Source organism: Neopsephotus bourkii, unplaced genomic scaffold (assembly GCF_033783945.1).
Source record: "Neopsephotus bourkii isolate Nb327-2 ecotype Australia unplaced genomic scaffold, CSIRO-AGI_Nbou_v1 NB_1388, whole genome shotgun sequence".
NCBI lineage: Eukaryota > Metazoa > Chordata > Aves > Psittaciformes > Psittacidae > Neopsephotus > Neopsephotus bourkii.
Window position 1 is genome coordinate 4,349,901 of NW_026901866.1, and position 18,586 is coordinate 4,368,486.

Here is an 18,586-nt window from a genome sequence, read left to right on the forward strand (position 1 = left end):
GATACTACTTGGCTAGTAGCAGGAATAAAATATGCTCTTTCCTCATATGAGAACTGAGATATGTTAAATTTAGCTCTCTTTTTGGACTGAAAAGTACAAGATTACAGCTATGTAAAAAGAATTTGTATGCAGTTGTAAATAATCAAAAGCAATGAAGTGACAAACTAAGATTATATTAGAACATGGTGTTACAGTTAAACTATTCTAAATTACTAGAATTCATGTTATAGGCTTCTTTTCAAATGTTGCAAATCAGGAAGAATGAAAAATATGGAGTCATATTTTAAAAGTTTATAGAGGTTTAAAGAATGCTTATAATACACTGGGGGGGTATGTTATTTGTCTTGTATGCTTTGGACAAAACAACAGATCAGATGGATTTTTAGTCTACAAGTGTTTCTGTTTCAAAATGATACGCAGTATTTGCCTGCATTTTTCTGTTCACAGCTGTTCTTGGCCACTATTTGCATTAATGGGTATTAAAAGATTCATTTGTGTTGGAAGAAATTGCCTACCCCACAGGGGAAACTAGTGTAATGAGTCTTAATTTGAGATCACTTGTTACTCTGAAACCTGTGTTATTTTCCTGGGCAGAATCAGATTTTTATAGAGGTGAAAGACTGATCCATGACTTGAGAGTTCAGCGGCTCTTAGTCTTTACCAATCACGCATTAAGTACAGAATATATTCCACTTACATCACAGCAGTCACCAGACTTCGATAATTAATGCTTCTTTTGAAGGTTATAAACTTTCCAGATTTACATACAAAGACCTACATAAGTGTTTTGTTTATTTTCAGAGAAGACAGAAGTCCATGAAAATCCTCCCATCCAGGCTGTGCTAGGAGACTTCTAGATTTTAAGGTTCAAATTTAAGTTGGGAAGTACATTATCCTTGAAAGATAAACAGAGAAATTGATGTTCAGATTTAAGTTCAGGTTCAAATATTTCAAAATTATAATTAATAAATTCAGTAAAGATACTACTTGCTATGTATATTTTGTCTTTCACATCACTTAATCATCCTTTCTGACTGGTGACTTAAATACTGAAATTATTTAGAGAACATTCCATTCATGTGATATAGGAATTGTAACACAAAAGTTGTAAGAGGGAATTATCTTACAAGATTGTAGTCACAGAAGTACTCTTTCTGTAATCTGCTTACTGACTTGAGCTGTTTAATAAGGCTCTTGTGTGGCTATTTGAGAGATCAGAAAGCTTTTATCTGTTTGGTACTTTTTAGAAGCAGTTTCCTCTTTTATTTGAAATAGCTCCTGAATGAGGCCCTCAGCACACCAATACATGTGTAGGAATCACTTGGCAGGGAGGTGAATGTGATATAGAAGCAGGGGAAGAACGTAATTGTGCTGTTAACCTTTATGATCAGCTGTGAAGTTACAGTAGTGATGGAAAGCCTTGGATTAATGGTGGATTAGGCCAACATGCCCTGAAGATAAAACACAGGACTTTTCTAAACACAGGTACTGCTTACAGTCAACTGTGTCAATGCTATTGATTTTGCTTCTGGTTAAGCAGTGTTAAATCTGATTCAGAAACATAATGCACTAACCTGCTAGAATGGAGGCATGGAAGACATGGACCCTTCATTAGGGACGGTAGTGATAGTGCAAGGGGTAATGGGTTCAGACTTAAACAGGGGAAGTTCAGGTTAGATACAGGGAAGAAGTTCTTTACTGTGAGGGTGGTGAGACACGGGAACAGGTTGCCCAAGGAAATTGTGAATGCTTCATCCCTGGCAGTGTTCAAGGCCAGGTTGGACAGAGCCTTGGGTAACATGGTTTAGTCTGTGTTGTCCCTGCCCATGGCAGGGGGGCTAGAACTTGATGATCTTAAGGTCCTTTCCAACCCCAACTATTCTATCATTCTGTGACAGTGTGTCAACAGATTTGCGCTTCCAAATCAGGTAGGTGATTTGAGAGTTTGCTGTGCTAAACCTGAAAGTACTCAGCAGGAATTTGAGGGGGAAGAAATTCCCTAGTGCGGGTTTATACTAAAAGAAGTGTCAATACTTCAGTGAATTTCATTTAAAACAAAACAAAAAAAAAATTCATCTGGAGATATGGAAGCCCTTTGGACTGCCTTTACAGGGAAAACATGAATTAAACTTTGGTTTAATTAGGTTTTGGCTGGGATGGAGCTCATTTTCTCCATAGCGGCCAGTATAGTGCTGTATTTTTCGTAACCAAAGTTATGTCGATAATACTCCCATGTTTTAGGTGAGCAGTGCTTATGCAGTGTCAAGGCCTTCTAAGTTTTTCATTCTGCCTGCCCACAGCAAACAGACTGGGAGGGGACACAACCAGGGAAGCTGACCCAAATTGACCAAGGAGGTACTCCATGCCATGTAACAGCATGCTCAGCATGTAAGAACTAGGGGGCAGCTACCTTTCCCCAAGGTAGCCGTTACTCGGGGACTGTGGTCTGCCCAGGGACTGGCTGGGCATTGGGCAGCTGGTGGTGACTGCTTTTCCATCGTTTCCATCATTTTCCATCATTCCATCCATTGTTTTGTTGCAAGTTCTCCTTGTCCGTGTGTCCCATTACCTCCCCTCACGCTTCACTTCTTAGACTGTTTTTATCTTAACCTTTGAGCTTTCTTGTTTTGCCCTTCTGATTTTCTTCCCTCATCCCATGGGGTGGGAGTAAGCAAGCAGCTGGGTGAGGGCATACCTGCCAACCAGGGTCAACCCACCACAGCCTTTCATTCAAAATAGATTTTTTTTTTGTACTAAAAACAACTTTTTATAGTAGTCACTGCCTTTTTATCCTATATGAAATATTTCCTCTTTTTGAATATTTCTTATGAGAAAAAAAATCTGATTTTGAGTAGAATTTGGATGCATATTTCAGATTGTGCTAATGAAAAGATGTAGGAAATACAGAATTTTACGTGCTGGTAGAAATGTCTGAAAGGTATCAAACAAACAAAAAAAGCCACAAGACAGTTGGAGATTTTGAAATGATGCCAGATAACTATCCCTGTACACTTACCTTGTTCTTAGCCTCTTTTCAATATGCTGACTGCTGTGATTTTCTTAAATGTCCATCAATTTTTGTTAAACAACATCTTCAAGAAATTTCAGTTTCAATCCATATCAGACCAAAATCTGTTTTGTCTTTGGCGGCAGTGAGCACTTGTTATTTGCCACACAGAATTAACCAATTTCTAGTGCTTTTGGAGAGAGAGAGGAATACATGTCCTAAAGGGAAGGTTGTTTGAAGATTAAACTGCTGACTTCAGAAAATTTCTACCTGTAGCTAGATTAATTAAAGTGAAAGTAAATTGAAATAATGTGGGCATAGAGTGTTATTGTTGGCAAGCACTAGTAACTTGGGATTGAGACGTCCTGTGGGTTGTTCTAGGTTTTAGGAGTCCAAAATAATGTTGTAGGAATCATCTGATTTCTGCTGTGTTCAGAAACACTTCTGTTTTCCTGTGGGGCAAATGCCAGGTCTCATCCTTGAACATGGAGAGTTTTGCAGTGGCACTGCTTGTACTCTAGTAGATTCAGGGAGGTTTAGGGAAGCCTGCTTCAGGGGTGTTCATGTGCTGCAGACCGCAGGGCCTGATTACTTGCAAGCTGTTCATCAGCACTGCCGGTGGAGATATTTAGCTGGAACAAGTACAAATTCCCACACAGCAGCCCACACTAGAGGATTTCTTCCCTCTTAATTTCCTGCTGCTTGAGTACCTTCAGGTTTAGCATAGCAGGCTCGCTCTGACAGAGAGCTTAGCAGAAACAGAATCCTAAAATAGCAACCCTTCACTGATAAAAAGACAGAAAAGGACATCAAGTTAAAAAAAAATAAATTTGACTGATACAAGCTGCCATAATGATTTTTATTTTTTTTTTCTTCAGTCTATTGGAAGTTTTTAAAGTAGCAGTGAATGAGTTTAGTATCAAGGACAGACTGTGGAACTTTGCTGTGCAGTAATTATGGGTGGTTTGTTTTCAAAACCTTTTATGAAAACCAGGATGGAGGTGGGTAAGAAAGAGGAAAACAAACAAATAACAGCAGAAAGACTACGAAACTCCAAATCACTTTCAGACATGCAAAGGTCTGTAGTAATTTTTATCAAGCCTGAAATTTGAAAATTAATGATAAGAATTGCCATATTATGAGTAGGACTGAAGATTAAATGAGGTTTTCATGAGTTTGTATTCTGTTTGCATGCATAGAGAAGCTTTGATATTTAACAATTATTTGAACCAGGTAATAATTCTATGTTGAAAACTTCAATTTCTAGTTAACTTGAAATATATTTTTTATCTTCTTAAGGCTATTGAGCAAATCCTTGTGAAAAACCTTTCTAGCAGAGAGCAAGGATTGTTGGCACCAGAGATAGGTTAAAAGCAAACTGTTCCTGACCAGCTTCTCTTCTGTGATGATGAAGTGACTGGCTTGATGGATGAAGAGAGAGCGACAGATGTCCTTGACTTCAGCAAGATATTTAACACTCTCCTCTAACATCATCATAGCAAAGCTGGGGAATTAGACACTGGGTGGGTGGACACCAAGGGGAATAGTCAAGAGAATGGTAGCCAGTTACTAGTGGCATTCCTTTTAAGTCAGCACCAAGGACCATGCTATTTAACAGCCTGGATGACAGGATGAAATGCTGAGAGACCTACGAAATGAACAGTAATTTCAGGTCAAATATTTCTGTGATTTTTAAAAGTAATACATCCATTTCTGAATGAACTTCAGAAGTACAATAAAGTTGTTTTTTTTTGTTTTAAATAACCACAGTTATCTTTAGCATTTTTTCCATGCTTAGGTAACTTCCCAGTAAGAAGTTTGAAAGATCAAAATATTAGAAAACTGGTAGGTTTTTTCTTTGTAATTTTATAATTTAATCGGTTTTTATATATGTATATGGATATAATAATAATAATTGGTATGAAGGGTTACAAAAATACTATCACTAAGAAAAAAATTTTACAGACCAGTCAGTCTCACCTCTGTGCCTGGCAAAATCTTGGAGCAGATTCTCCTGGAAGGCATGCTAAGGCACATGAAAATCAACAAGGTGCTTGGTGACAGCCAGCATGGCCTCACTAAGGGGAAATCCTGCCTGACCAATTTGGTGGCCTTCTATGATGGGGCTACAGAACTGATGGACAGCAGTAGAGTAGTTGATGTCATCTACCTGGACTTGTGTAAAGCGTTTGACACTGTCCCACACGACATCCTTGTCTCTAAATTGGAGAGACATAAATTTGATGAATGGACGACTCAGTGGATAAAGAACTGGCTGGATGGCCGCACACAAAGAGTTGTGGTCAATGGCTCAATGTCCAGCTGGAGACCAGGAACGAGTGGTGTCCCTCAGGGATCGGTGTTGGGACCGGTCTTGTTTAACATCTCTGTCAGTGACATGGACAGTGGGATTGAGTGCGCCCTCAGCAAGTTTGCCGATGACACCAAGCTGTGTGGTTCGGTTGATACACTGGAGGGAAGGAATGCCATCCAGAGGGACCTTGACACACTTGTGAGGTGGGCTGATGCCAACCTTATGAAGTTTAACCATGCCAAGTGCAAGGTCCTACACCTGGGTCAGAGCAGTCCCAGGCACAGCTACAGGTTGGGCAGAGAAGAGATTCAGAGCAGCTCTGTGGAGAAGGACTTGGGGGTGCTGGTTGATGAGAAAATGAGCATGAGCTGGCTTCAGTGTGCGCTTGCAGCCCAGAAAGCCAACCATATCCTGGGCTGCATCAAAAGGAGTGTGACCAGCAGGTCGAAGGAGGTGATCCTGCCCTTCTACTCTGCTCTTGTGAGACCTCACTTGGAGTATTGTGTGCAGTTCTGGTGTCCTCAACTTGAAAAGGACATGGAACTTTTGGAGAAAGTCCAGAGGAGGGCCACAAGAATGATCAGGGGAATGGAGCACCTCCTGTATGAATTTAGGCTGAGAAAGTCTGGGCTGTTCAGCCTGGAGAAGAGAAGGCTGCATGAAGACCTCATAGCAGCCTTCCAGTATTTGAAGGGGGGCTATAGGGATGCTGGGGAGGTACTCTTCATTAGGGACTGGGGGTAATGGGTTAAAACTTAAACAGGGGAAGTTTAGATTGGATATAAGAGGGAAGTTCATTATTGTAAGAGTGGTGAGGCACTGGAATAGGTTGCCCAAGGAGGTTGTGAATGCTCCATTCCTGTCAGTGTTCAAGGCCAGGTTGAACGAGGCCTTGGGTGATATGGTTTAGAGAGAGGTGTCCCTGCCCATGGCAGGGGGGTTGGAACTTGATGATCTTAAGGTCCTTTCCAACCCTAAGTATTCTATCATTCTATTATTCTGTGATTCTAATTTAAAGCTGGTCTGTCAAATGCATCTTCATTAATTTTAGATGAAAATTAAAAAGGTAATTTATTTTCAGAATTCCCTTTTGAAGCTATATTCTGTCTTTGTCACATCCATTTTTGAGGATTCATAAGAGAATCTAGAAAGTAATCTTAATTCCTAGCTATAATCAGAAATACAGTCTTAAGGTTTTTTTCACTATTCTTTGCAAGGAAATCCAGACTTTATATTGATCTCTTCCCCTCCTAGTGTGGTGGTGTTTGGGTTTTCTTGGGGTTTTTGGTTGTTTTGGTTTTTTTTTTTCCCTGTGTTTGGCTTTTGTCGATTTAAGCTTTTATTCAGTAAGTTTTTTAAATAATCTGGGAGGAAAAATAGTGCTGTACTATATAGCCTCCTCTGCAGACCACATTCCTGCTTACAAAACCATCTCTGTGATGCTTCCTTCTTTTGCAAGGGTATATTCTTCTTTAGTGTTCAGCACCTTTCTCTTCTCCCTATATCCTTTTAGTTTTCTGTTGATATTTTAATTATTCAGTGCTTTTGGTTCTTATGTAAAGAGTGTACAGGCAGTTAACAAAGCACAAAATAGTGAAAGAAAAAAATGCATTCTTTGTATTTACAGTAAGTGCTTCCAAACTTCTGTTGAACTTTCAGTGGCACCAATGTATATCTGAATGTGAACAGTATGTGTAGTCATTTAGAATAATTACTATGTGATAGAAGTGGTCTTGTTAATGAACTTGAACTGATTGTCATTATGCTATTAACATTTATTCAGTGGCACAGGTCCAGTTTTATGCAGTTCAATGGACACATTTTTGTTTAAAAAAAATCATGATGGATGGAGCTTCTTAGTTATCATAGCTAATTGTGTTTACTTCCTTCTCAGAAGGTATTTGCTAAATGCTGTATTAATGCATATAGAATTAAAAAGTGAGTGCTTGCATTTACAAATTAGTCAATGTAGACTCTTATCACTAATAGATAAATAAATCCCTGTGTTTGATATGGCTAATGGAGAATGCTATGATAAAACAAGTTATGCAAACTAAATAGTCTCTAAACACCAGTTAATTTCATCAACGCACGTACCACTTCCCACGCTGATTGATGATAGTATGTCTGTATCTTTCAGGTGCTGGGTATGTTGAGTTAAGGATGCCCTTTTCTCTTGTGCATGATAAAAGGCCTGAAGACATGTCAACGTGTTTTCATGGGCTGCAAGACCCTCTGATATAGCTGGTGATTTTAAGAGCCAAAATTGTAAAAATGAGTGTGAGAGGAGCTGTGGTGCTTCCTGCAAAGTGTTACTCTTTAAGGTTGTGTGTCTCTAAGCAAGTAACAGTGCTAGGATCACTGGTCTAAAGCCCTTGCCTAAGGGCAGCTGCCCTGCTATTTCTTCCTCTTTGGGCCCCAGTAATGTTATGTATAATGATACAGGTCACTAATTGATTTTTCTAAGAGGAGGGGGAGTTTAATTCTAGTGGTTTGTATTTCAGTACAGTACAAATTCAAAATGAAATGTTTAATTTTCTTAGCAAATTGTATTACTGTTGTAATACAGTTGTAGCTATTGATTGATTTGGAAATCTGTGTCATCTTCTCTGCTGGATAGGCAAATTCAGATAATAAAAGTATTACAGAAGAAAAAATGTGAAGTGACTTTTTTAAGGCACTTCTTTAAGTAACTGAAAATAAATTAGCAATATATTTCTGTGCTTTTATAGATAGAAAAATTAAACTGAAGGTCACTGTATTAAGCTTGATCAGTTTAGTTTCATACTTCTGAGATCTGTTTTACAGAGCTGTAGAAAGATACATGTGCTCCAAAAATGGATCTCCATATACCTTAGAAAAAGCAGCAGCACAGGCATGTGACTCTTTCTGCTCACAGTGAAGACTGTAGCCATGCAAAATTTGAGATAGCAGACTCCTGAGCATCTTGGGAACACTGTGAGCTCTTTCCTACTAAAAACGGCTCAGAACATCAGCTGACCCATGTCCATGTTTAGGTGGTGTTTATCTCATCTTGCAAGTGTTATAAAATCTTTTTTCTGTGAAGATCTATCTGAAAAGCAGTTGAGTCTTCAATTAAGGAACTTGTATCTCTCACGTAGTAGATGAGAAGTCCTGAAAATCCTCAGACTCTTTAGGGGAGGGGCTGAGGAGGGAGTGGAAGTGGTTGAACAGCAGTTGTCACGTCTTCGGTAAAAACTAAGCAGAGCTGGAAAACAGTCTTTCCAGCCTCTAGGAAGGAGATGCTGGTGTAAGTTTACACTTAAGTGTGTGCAGTTCAGGTGGTTTTGTTGTTCACCCATGGAACAAACTTCTCTGGAAATCTTGAATCACAATAGTTACCTCCTAAAAAACAGCTTAAAAAATTTACAGTTTGAAGGTGGTTTGTTCATAGGAATGCTTCTCCAAAACATCCAGTGTAAGTGTTGCTATTCTTGTAGTGATACAAGGACAAGGCATAGTCATACCAGCAACCACCTACAGGTGCCCTAGAAATACACTGATGGAATTCAGTACATGATAACATGGGTTTCTGTGTTGCTCATGGATTAGGGTGGATTTTTTTTTCTATTTTAATAACATGCAATTAAAAAGGTTATCCAGAAGGTTCTTCAAAGCAGCCTAACAATAGCAGCTTCTGCAAGTCACTGCCCATAGGAGAATACTCGGATCTTACTTGGAGAGAACATAATATTGTATTAGCTAGTGAGAAAAAAATATACTGTTGTTGTGCCAAATTTCCAAGTTCATTCTTCTCTGCTTAAAAGAAAGTGGAAAAATAGATATCAATCTTTGGCTATAAATCCTGATATTTTCAGGAATACAGAAAATACAGAATATTTTCATTCTGCAATTTCCTGTCGAAATTTAAAAAGATCAAATATGTGTTAACTTTTACCACCCAACACATTTGTAAGTCTTGAAATGATGCTTGCTTTTATTGGTCTCTCCATGTACTCAGCTTCTCTTGAGTTAGGCAGAAGCTCGGTGATCTTGTATAAAGCAGTTAATCCATTGTTGAGAGCTTTTAAAGCTCTCATACTAGAAAACTAGCAGCATTTTATGCAAGAAGTTAGTCTTTAGATCACATCTCCAAAAAATGGAAACTATTTTCAGTGGAGTGTTGCCCACTTACGTGTGTTTATTGAAAGAGCTACCTGAACAGAAGCCAAAATAATCTCTTAAGAACTTGTCTTTAAACAAGCAAATTATGAATAAAATAGCAGTTGACTGAAAAATCTTGACGTAAGAAAGTATCCAAAATTTAAAGTTGTTTGGTTTCATTATCAGACTCTTCAGTGTCTGAAGAGAGACCACTTGAAAGATGAAGCTTCATTTCTGTCTCTTAATTACTGATATTAAAAAATCTAACAGTATTGGTATACAGGGGGTCAGGGTGCTCTTTGCTTGGTATTTCTAATATTGACTCATCAGATATGAGTCATTGTGTGTAGGTTCTTGAGTCCTTCCCCCCCCCTCCACATTTTGATACTAGTAGTAGTTTAGTTTAATGAATTTTTAAGGCAGTTTTTCATCACAAGAGCTCCTGCATGGGCGGCTGGTACTGTTGTTCCACAGGCTACTTGAGGCAACCTTCAGTTTTGCTCTTCGTTGTTTGTTTGCTGTTTCTAAGGAAAGGAGTATTAGCTGTAAAATGAGTCTGAATGGGTCTTTTATTCTTTTCCTTATGAACATAGTAGTAAAATAACCCTTCAAGTTAATGTTTTGGTTTCATTTTTCTAACCTGGCAATATTTTTGAAGTAGACACATTTTTCAAGTTAACAATGAAAGCAGTGGGTTTGTGTTCATTTTCACTAATCTTCTTACATCCATAAGAACAGCAGACTTTGTTATAACACCAGATTTGCTGTAGTGCTTGGGTCAGCTTCTTGTGTTGAACTAGTTTTTGTACCTTTAGCAGCATAATTCATTTAAAACCATTACGTATTTGGTTTTGGCACTGTGAAAAAAGGCTCTGTGCAATTATAGTATTTGGGGCAGTTTAGAAAATTGGCAGCAACATCATTGCCTGGTGATTAATACTCTCTCTGTACTGACTTTCTGGCTGTCACAATGCCTTTGTGTATGTTTAGACAACAAATTCCTAGATAACAAATTCCCCGTAAGGTAAACTAAGTTTGAAAGCTTGTGGAAGACACCAAGGGGCGACCTCCTGTTTTGCAAAAAGCTGGATTTTTACTAGTACTTTTTCTGACAAAGGTTAAAGGCTAGGTCAAAATGATTTTTCATACTGATCAGTTCATACTGGTAACATGTAACTTTCTCTGGAGAGTTTTCAGGTAGTACTGTGGTTCATATTATAAATATTCAGCAGCAGCTCAGAAAAAGGATAATCCCTTCTGTTGAGAAGCAATATAGAAAGGAGTACTTACAAAGGTGGGCATTTAAAAGGGATAAATGTAAAGTAGAAGTACAGTTCTGTTGAAAACTTGAAGAAACTTCTACATTGTGTGCCAGAGAAGAAACTCGGAAACTGTTAAGTTGTTTTGGATGGTAAAGCTAATAGAGCTAAAGGTTTAGAAGATACTGAGCTTTGGTGGGACTTTAAATACTAAAGTTTAAATAAAGTATGTTGTCATATGAAGCATGGCAGATGCCCCACGTGGAGAAGGGTCAAAGGCAGAGAGATCAAAACAGCATAAAATAACTGTGGTAATAGTGTTTGGAGTACAGTTATAAATGGTGTTTTCATACAGATGTGTCCAGTGCTGTCAATCATTTATTCTCTAGGGAAATAGTGGAACTTCCAAAGAAAAGTTAATGTGTATTAACGTGAGAGTCTTGTAAGAAGCTGAGCACTTGTGAATGCTTTAATTGACATAATAGAATAGCTCCCTGAAATTATGTTTGAGCATAAAGCTTAAAGAATAATACGTAGCTAAGTTATGTCTACTCTCAAGTATTATGTTACCATATGGTGCTTATATACTTGTAATTTGCTAATAGTATGGATTGAATGAGAAAACAGTAACTTACCCCATTTTCCAAAATGCAACTGGATGGTAAATTAGCAGGTAACATATCAGCTCAGGAGCACTGTAAATGAAAATAACTGTATTGAATACTAATCATATATCTAATAGCTTCTTTTGATACTGCAGGAAACAGCATACTCCATTCAGCAGCAGACAGTGTGACAAGTGCAGTACAGAAGGCAAGTCAGGCTTTGAATGAGCGTGGTGAAAGGCTAGGTCGAGCAGAAGAAAAGACAGAGGAGCTGAAAAACAGTGCTCAGCAGTTTGCAGAAACTGCACACAAGGTAAGATTTGGGTGGGATAAGGCTCTCAGTAGCTTAAAGTCGAACTGCTCTGGAAAGAATTGTAGTCTATTACTGTTTACAAACAGCTTATTGTTTTCCTTGATACATTTCCTCACTTGGCAGATTTCTGGTTTGTAACTTCTGTGTGCAGATCTGAGGCTTGCTGCACTTCCGCTTGAATTGAAACTACCTGTCTTCAGTTTCCTGAAGCTTATTTCAGGTCTGTCTTCCCACTACTGTTTGGCACAATTACTCATACTTTGTGCAGCATAGAGTAAAATTGTTGTTAATCCCCTTTGATAAGAAGTGATTATCTGTCTGTTTCTGAAGATGTATCTTTTTATGTCTGGAAATGGGATTTAGAAGGATTTTGAGGAATTATTCTGTCTTAGGAATGTATGGACGTTTTCTGTTCTTGGTGGAAGGTATTACAGTGCCATGCCTGATATATCTGCATATGGATAATTGTGCTGAACTTCCATCTCTGAGGAAATTCGACATCCAAAGCATTTTATTTGATGGCTGTGTAACACATCCACAGCAGATAAAATGTTGTGGTTTTTTAAAAAGAAAAAAAAAAAAATGTAAAAGCTTTCTGAATGTGCTTAACTGTTTTAGCGTGCAGGTTTGATAGTTTTGCTGCTTAACACATGCGTTAGGCTTTATCATGCTTATGCCAAAAAAATGCCGGGCTACTGCATTAACTCTAGAAAATCCTGGATTGGTATCTTGCAGTTCTATACAAACCTGTTTTATGTTGTCTTTAACATGTCACAAAACAAATTACTTTAATATTTACTGGGATAATCATATACTTCATGGTCCATTTAGATTAGCATGGTCCAGCTTAGTGGTTGTGCGTATGGCACGAGCCTGCTCCTGGACTCTTCCATCTAACACTAACACCTTCTCCCACACACACTGATGATAACTATGCCAACTTAGTAAGCCAGCCTTAAGCAGCAGCTGCCACTGCTTCTAGGATAAGGGGCAAAAAGTTTGCTGCTTTATCATAAAGCATAGAGTGCTGCTTGGTAAGGAGTTCAAAAGTGAAACATGCCTCTTGATATATGAGCCAGTATGAATCTTGAACAAGATTTGAATACTGTGTGTTGCTCTTTCATCTTCACATGTGCAGAACAGCAGTTCCACAGACGAAGATGTGCTGTGAGCCAAAAACAAAGCTATTTATCATGTTACCTTAGGAGAATCATACTTTGAAAATCTTATTTTAAAAATCTTAGGATTAATGCATACAGTATTACAATAAAAACATGATCTTTTATAGCTTGTGCTGTACCATATTTAGAAACAAAAGCTTAAAAAAATCCTGAGTTAATAATTCAAAACAAAAGTTGAAGGAAAATGTAGCAGAAAGCAGAGAAGCTAAAATCATCCACAATACAAGGGTTTTGTTGGTTTTTTTTAATCGAATAAAAACTTCTCAATATGGATTTTTTTCATAATCATTTGAGTTTACATATTTCTGTGGCAGTAACTGAGAATATTTTAGTCAGGAAATGTCTAAGCAATGCGAAGCAGAAAAGGGTGATCTCCGTTTGGCCTGTCCTGCGCAGTTTTATGAAACCTTTCTGCCAGTCCAGTTCTAGAGGTTACTACTGTTCTTCAGATGAACATGAGATCGTGTCCTGATGCAGTTATCCCAATTACCAGCTGCCTGAAACAGGAGTGTGACAGTCTTTCAGTGGATTGTAATTAAGGATCTGTAATAAATGCTTCAGGTTTGTCTTTTTAAGAGGAAAATAACATCATTATGTTTCAGGGGAACAAATACTTGTCATTTAACAAACACAAGGCTAATGTGGTAAAATGGGGTTTACAGCTTCTTTTTTTTTTTTTCAATATTTTCTGTATTGGTGCCCCAAGTCTTGAATTGTGTCTTAGAAGTGCAGTGGTCCTGCAATTCCTTTTCCGTTGCCTCACAAAAATGTATGGGGCAGCCACACAGGAATGTATTAGGTTAGAGAAGATTGTTGGTCTATGGTGATGTGCTTTGGTTTGCAACAGGGTTGTTTGGGTTTTAGTGGAGCATTTAGGAATAAGTACAGTATTGTTTATTGTTAATGTTCTTCTGGTTAAGTCTTTGAGGGGCGGCTACTACTGAGACCTTAGATGTTGTTTGTGCAGAAGGGAAAGCTTATTCACTTCAGTGAAACCAGGAAAGTGAGATCCAGCTGAGTGTTGCATAAATGGCAAAATTAGAACTTTCTGACAAAATAGTGAGAGTGAGAAAAGCACCAATTTTAACTTGATAGTATTTGTGTGAGCACTTCGTTCAACAGAGTTCTGATTTTGGTTGCTTTATACTTGCCTTCAATAAACAGCAAATGTACTTTCAGATGTCAGCCTGTAATTATTTTCACCCCTACAGTATCATGACTGGGTACAGATATCTCTCACAAATTAATTTCTATATCTGAACATTACGCAGGCAACAAACAGGAGGAGTTACAAGCCGTTTTGCAGCTGGAAAACTATGATGCAGTTGCAATCACAGAAGCATGGTGGGATGACTTGTACAGCTGTGCAGTGTCAAAGTGCCGCAGTGTATAGCTATAAACTCTTCAAGAGGGATAGGCAAGGAAGGAGAGGCAGAGGGGTAGTTCTGTATGTTAGAGTGTAGTTTGACTGCAGCTGAATGATGGTGACAATAAATTGGACCTTGATGGGTAAGAGTCAGGGGGAAGGCCAAATGAGGCAGATACCATGGTGAGTGTGTTATAGAACTCCTTCAGCATCAAAAGCTTATGCAAATTAAATTTCAGTCATTTGTTGGTCAACTTTTCACTGGTAGTAAATGAGGAAGTTTTAACTATTCTTAGTTCTTGCTAGTTCTGGTTTCTAGGTGAGTTTCTCAGCTTTGTTAGCATGCTGTTATCTGCGGATAATATACAGGGCCTAGAACTTCAGTTATTTGCTTGGTTTGCAGTTTATCTACAATTTTATAAGAGGATTTAAGTCACTTTAGCTCTTTCACCTTCCTTTCATTCACAGTTCTGAATTATTTCAAATAGAAATAATGAGTAATTACCGAGGTAGAAAGGCAATCAGTACTTAATTTTTCATCATCATGTAATGGCAGAGCTGCTGAACTGGTCTAGAATTTCTGATTGTATTTCACAATCCAAATCATGAACTTGAAATGATTGTTCTTTTAGGCATGTCTTTGTTTCTAGTGTCTCCCTGTAGCTCTCCTCGCAGATAGCAAAATAATGGAACATTGGGAAATATGGATATGAAAGCAAATAAATCCTGCCCCCTCAGTGTGGCAAAGAGAGACTTTGCCCATCTGTCACAGTAAAGGGAATGACTGCATGTCTGTGTGCAAAGGAATTACAGATTTCAGGCATCTTTTGGAGAATTTGGTTTACAAACTCTTCTGATCCTAGCTAGCTACATTAGCTTGATATAGCTATTGTTACGTGAGCTCCCTTTAATTAATTTTTTCTTTCTTTTTCAGCTTGCCATGAAGCACAAATGCTGAGAATACTGCCCAAACTTGAAATCTTAACAAGAGAAACTGAAAAGGTTACATCCAGCATCTTTTACAGGAGATCCAGACTTCTGTGTGCTTTTTTCCTTACAGTTCAGTGGAGATGCATTCTTTCAGTTTCTGTGCAGGAAAAAGTGTTGCATTTCTACCTTTTTGACTTTTGTTCCTCTTTTGTAATATTGCTACACAGTCCTGCAGTATTTTCTACCTGTATTTCATTTATTACAGGAGTGAAAGCAAACAGGGGAGCTGGACCAAATGACAAGCTGATCAGGATTAAAATAGTAATATTCTTCCCCAGTTGTACGGAAAATTATTTAACTTTTTGTGGATGTATGTATGGAAGTAAAATCCAAAGAAGGGGTATACTTTTCATTTTATGTAGCATCAGCAGAATGAGAATGTTGGAATTATACACCTGGGGTTGTAAGCAGTGGAGAATGGACTGCTTTGTCCTGAGAAACAGAAAAGCTTGTTTCTTCTACCCGATGTAGGAAGTTTTGCATGTGCCATCACCAGCATTCACAAGTGCATATCTGAATTTCATATCTGCATTATACATATTCCTGTTTTCACTTCTGGATTGATTATTTGAATAGTATAATGAAACCTACAGAATGTATGCTTGAGGTTTCAAAATTGAGGAGAAAAGTAAGATTTACATCAATGTGAACATAGCTGTGCCTCAGACACAATGTAGAATTCCACAATCTGGTAATAACATTTCATCATCTTTTTACCGGTGATTCTGTGAGTAAAGGCCTATGTAAATGAGAATGCAAAGGCGTGGGAAAATGGGAATGCACTAATTTCCAACACTTCAGAAACTTGCCTGATTAGAATGACTTTTGTGTTAGCTAGTGATCTGATTTCTAATACAGAGGCTTTCATAAAGCATGTCTTGGTACATTAATATCATAACTTCTGGTTTGTGTCTGAGTTTTCAATATATATATTGTCACTGGAAGGGTGACTCCTTCATTCTGTATTCATTATATGCAATATATGCACTGTATTCTCTTAAAAAAAAAAGGTTACTCTTTTCCTTCACCACTGTTTTCTTAACATTTTTTTAAGATCATCTAAGACACCTTTAGAGTGAAAAGGGGGAGGATGCTGCACCTTTTTTTTCGTTTCTTTGGCTTTGGGGTTTTTTTAAAACCATTAAGCTGGAAACAGACATCCTAGCAGAGGTTTCAGCCTTCATCTTCAAAAGATGCCTGCTCTCCATTTTTTGTCCTCATCTTACCAGATTGCTGGCATTATATGAATGTACTGTAGTTTTCATTTTCAATGTAGAATAATATTTTTGCATTATAAATGCCACTTGGAAAAGTCTAAAGTCCTCAGAGCAGTGCTTGTACGGGAGATAAAAACTTCTGTTAGTAATTGAGAGTATTTTAGTTATTGCAAGCTGAAGTAACTGAATCTCTTGGAAATACCCTTTTTGTGAAAAGATGCTTGGCTTTACAAAAACATTCTCATTTGAATTAAAGACACTATCTAGTTAACTGATTGCATTCAGACTTTACATCTGGTTTGTTTGGGTTTTTTTCCTGTAATTTGAACTCTTTTGTGTGAAGCTTTTTATTGAATTTCACACTGGGAATTGAGAGAAGGAGTAAATCTGTCATATCTGTAGCACCATAGGATCATTTAGATCTGTTTAGCATCAGCTGTAAAAGTTACTACACCCAGCACTGTCAACTGAAAAAGAATTTGGCCACATCTGTTATAAATCAGAACAGGCTCATTAACAACATGAGTTCTGAATACTCCATTGAGCTACATACAATTAATGTTTGCCCTGGAAAAGTCAGTGGCTTTCTGAGCACTTTTCTAATAACTATGGGTATATCTGAAAATTAACTAGAAAACCAGTCCCTCATTAAATATTAAACTTCTCCTAGAGACAAAATGTTAGGCTATTTTTAAAAAATAGCTGCATTAGAAATGAGTCTGGGAGTCCTCCTTGACCACATAGCTATCTTCTGTCATCATCCTTTCCACTCTTTTCATAACTACATTCTGCTGCTAACCCCACACGTCTTTCTCTTGAGAGAAAGAAGGAATAGGTTTTGAACTGCTGCCATCTAGCTGGTCTTCTAAGCTTCTCAGTAATTTAGAAGAAATGTCTAAAATCCAGATAAACCTGAAAAGAATGAGTTGTCTAAATTCAGGTAAAAAAAGCATAGGTTTTCAGGTGTTTACATGAATATCAGCTGGGCAGGCCAAGGTCACAGTTGCACTGTAAAGTTCCAGACCTTTTGTGAGTTGAACTGTTCTAAAATACTGCTTTAATCTCACTGACAGTTTTTCAGCATTTTTTTTTCTGTTCTCCACTTAAGCGTGTTGTGTTATGTATCATAACTCAGGACTTTAATACAACCATCAAGCCATTTTCTATGGGAATTTTGAGTAACCTAGTGTTATTAAATGAAGGAAAAGCAATTTGTCTGTTTACTTTGTTCTTGCTGTTCATTAAATGACAAGATATGGTAGTTTATAGAAAATAAAATTGAGGTGTGTAAATGTGTATCCAAAATCTTACATCATTGCAGTTTCCTTCTGGAACTGGGCTTCTAGTGTATACAACCTAGTATTATTAGATAGTCATGTATATAACATATACTATAATTCAGGTTAATGTTTCATATGAAAGAATGTATTTGTAAATTGTAACGACATCAGTAGTTTTTAAAGTTCTGCAAAGAATAAAAATATTGTTAGGTTTCACTAGTGTACTGCAAACTCTGTCTTAAAAGGCTACTTTTGTGTCTAGCAAAAGTTGTGCATTATGTGAAATATTAACAAAAACGTGTTCTCTAAAAAGTGATCTTAATGGTAGGTAGGTTTTGCTATATACCAGAATCGTAATACTGGTAATTGTAATACTTGCTGGTATCTGTTGTAACCAGACCCTTGAAAGTTCTCAAAGATGTAGAAATTATTTTGTGCTGTTCTGGGGAAAAAAAAAAGCGGGACCGGCTCTCTTGAGTCATTTCTGGTAACCCTGTTTTTGTCATTAAATACTTTAACTGTGATGAAAAGAAAACTGTCCTTGGATTATTTGAGTTGTCTGTGCAAGATATAAATTGTTTGTAAATGACACTTATATTTCACTCCAGCAGAATTATATCTCACTCTAGCAAAACTGAATAAAAATTAGTTTCCACTCTCATGATGAACACTTTCTATAGAAAGAATACTGTAATTAAAAAAGAAATAATGGAAACTAGTTTGAAGGATTTTGTGTCCAAGGAGATTCTAAACAACAGGTAACTCAGGGTTAAGTTAGCATCCTACCTAAAGGCTGTATAGGTTAAAAAGAACTTCTTTGTTAATTTTCTTTCAGTTTGCTATGAAATACCTATTTGCAAATTATTGCTAATTTCTTTTGGCCATCTAATTTTATTGATATTTTTTTTATCAAAGCAAAATTCATTTTA

General features: G+C 37.5%; 1 protein-coding gene across 2 annotated transcripts in view; it reads left to right on the top strand.

Annotated features, from left to right (window-relative positions):
• The window catches only part of STXBP6 (syntaxin binding protein 6), a 77,949-nt gene extending 59,757 nt beyond the window's left edge, over positions 1-18,192 (top strand). For both annotated transcript variants that reach the window (XM_061367666.1, XM_061367667.1), the window contains 2 exons: positions 11,466-11,623; positions 15,105-18,192. In XM_061367666.1, the coding sequence (XP_061223650.1) occupies positions 11,466-11,623; positions 15,105-15,128 (182 nt within the window). In that variant the 3' untranslated portion in view covers positions 15,129-18,192. The remainder of the gene's footprint in view (positions 1-11,465; positions 11,624-15,104) is intronic.
• Positions 18,193-18,586: the final 394 nt, after the last annotated feature.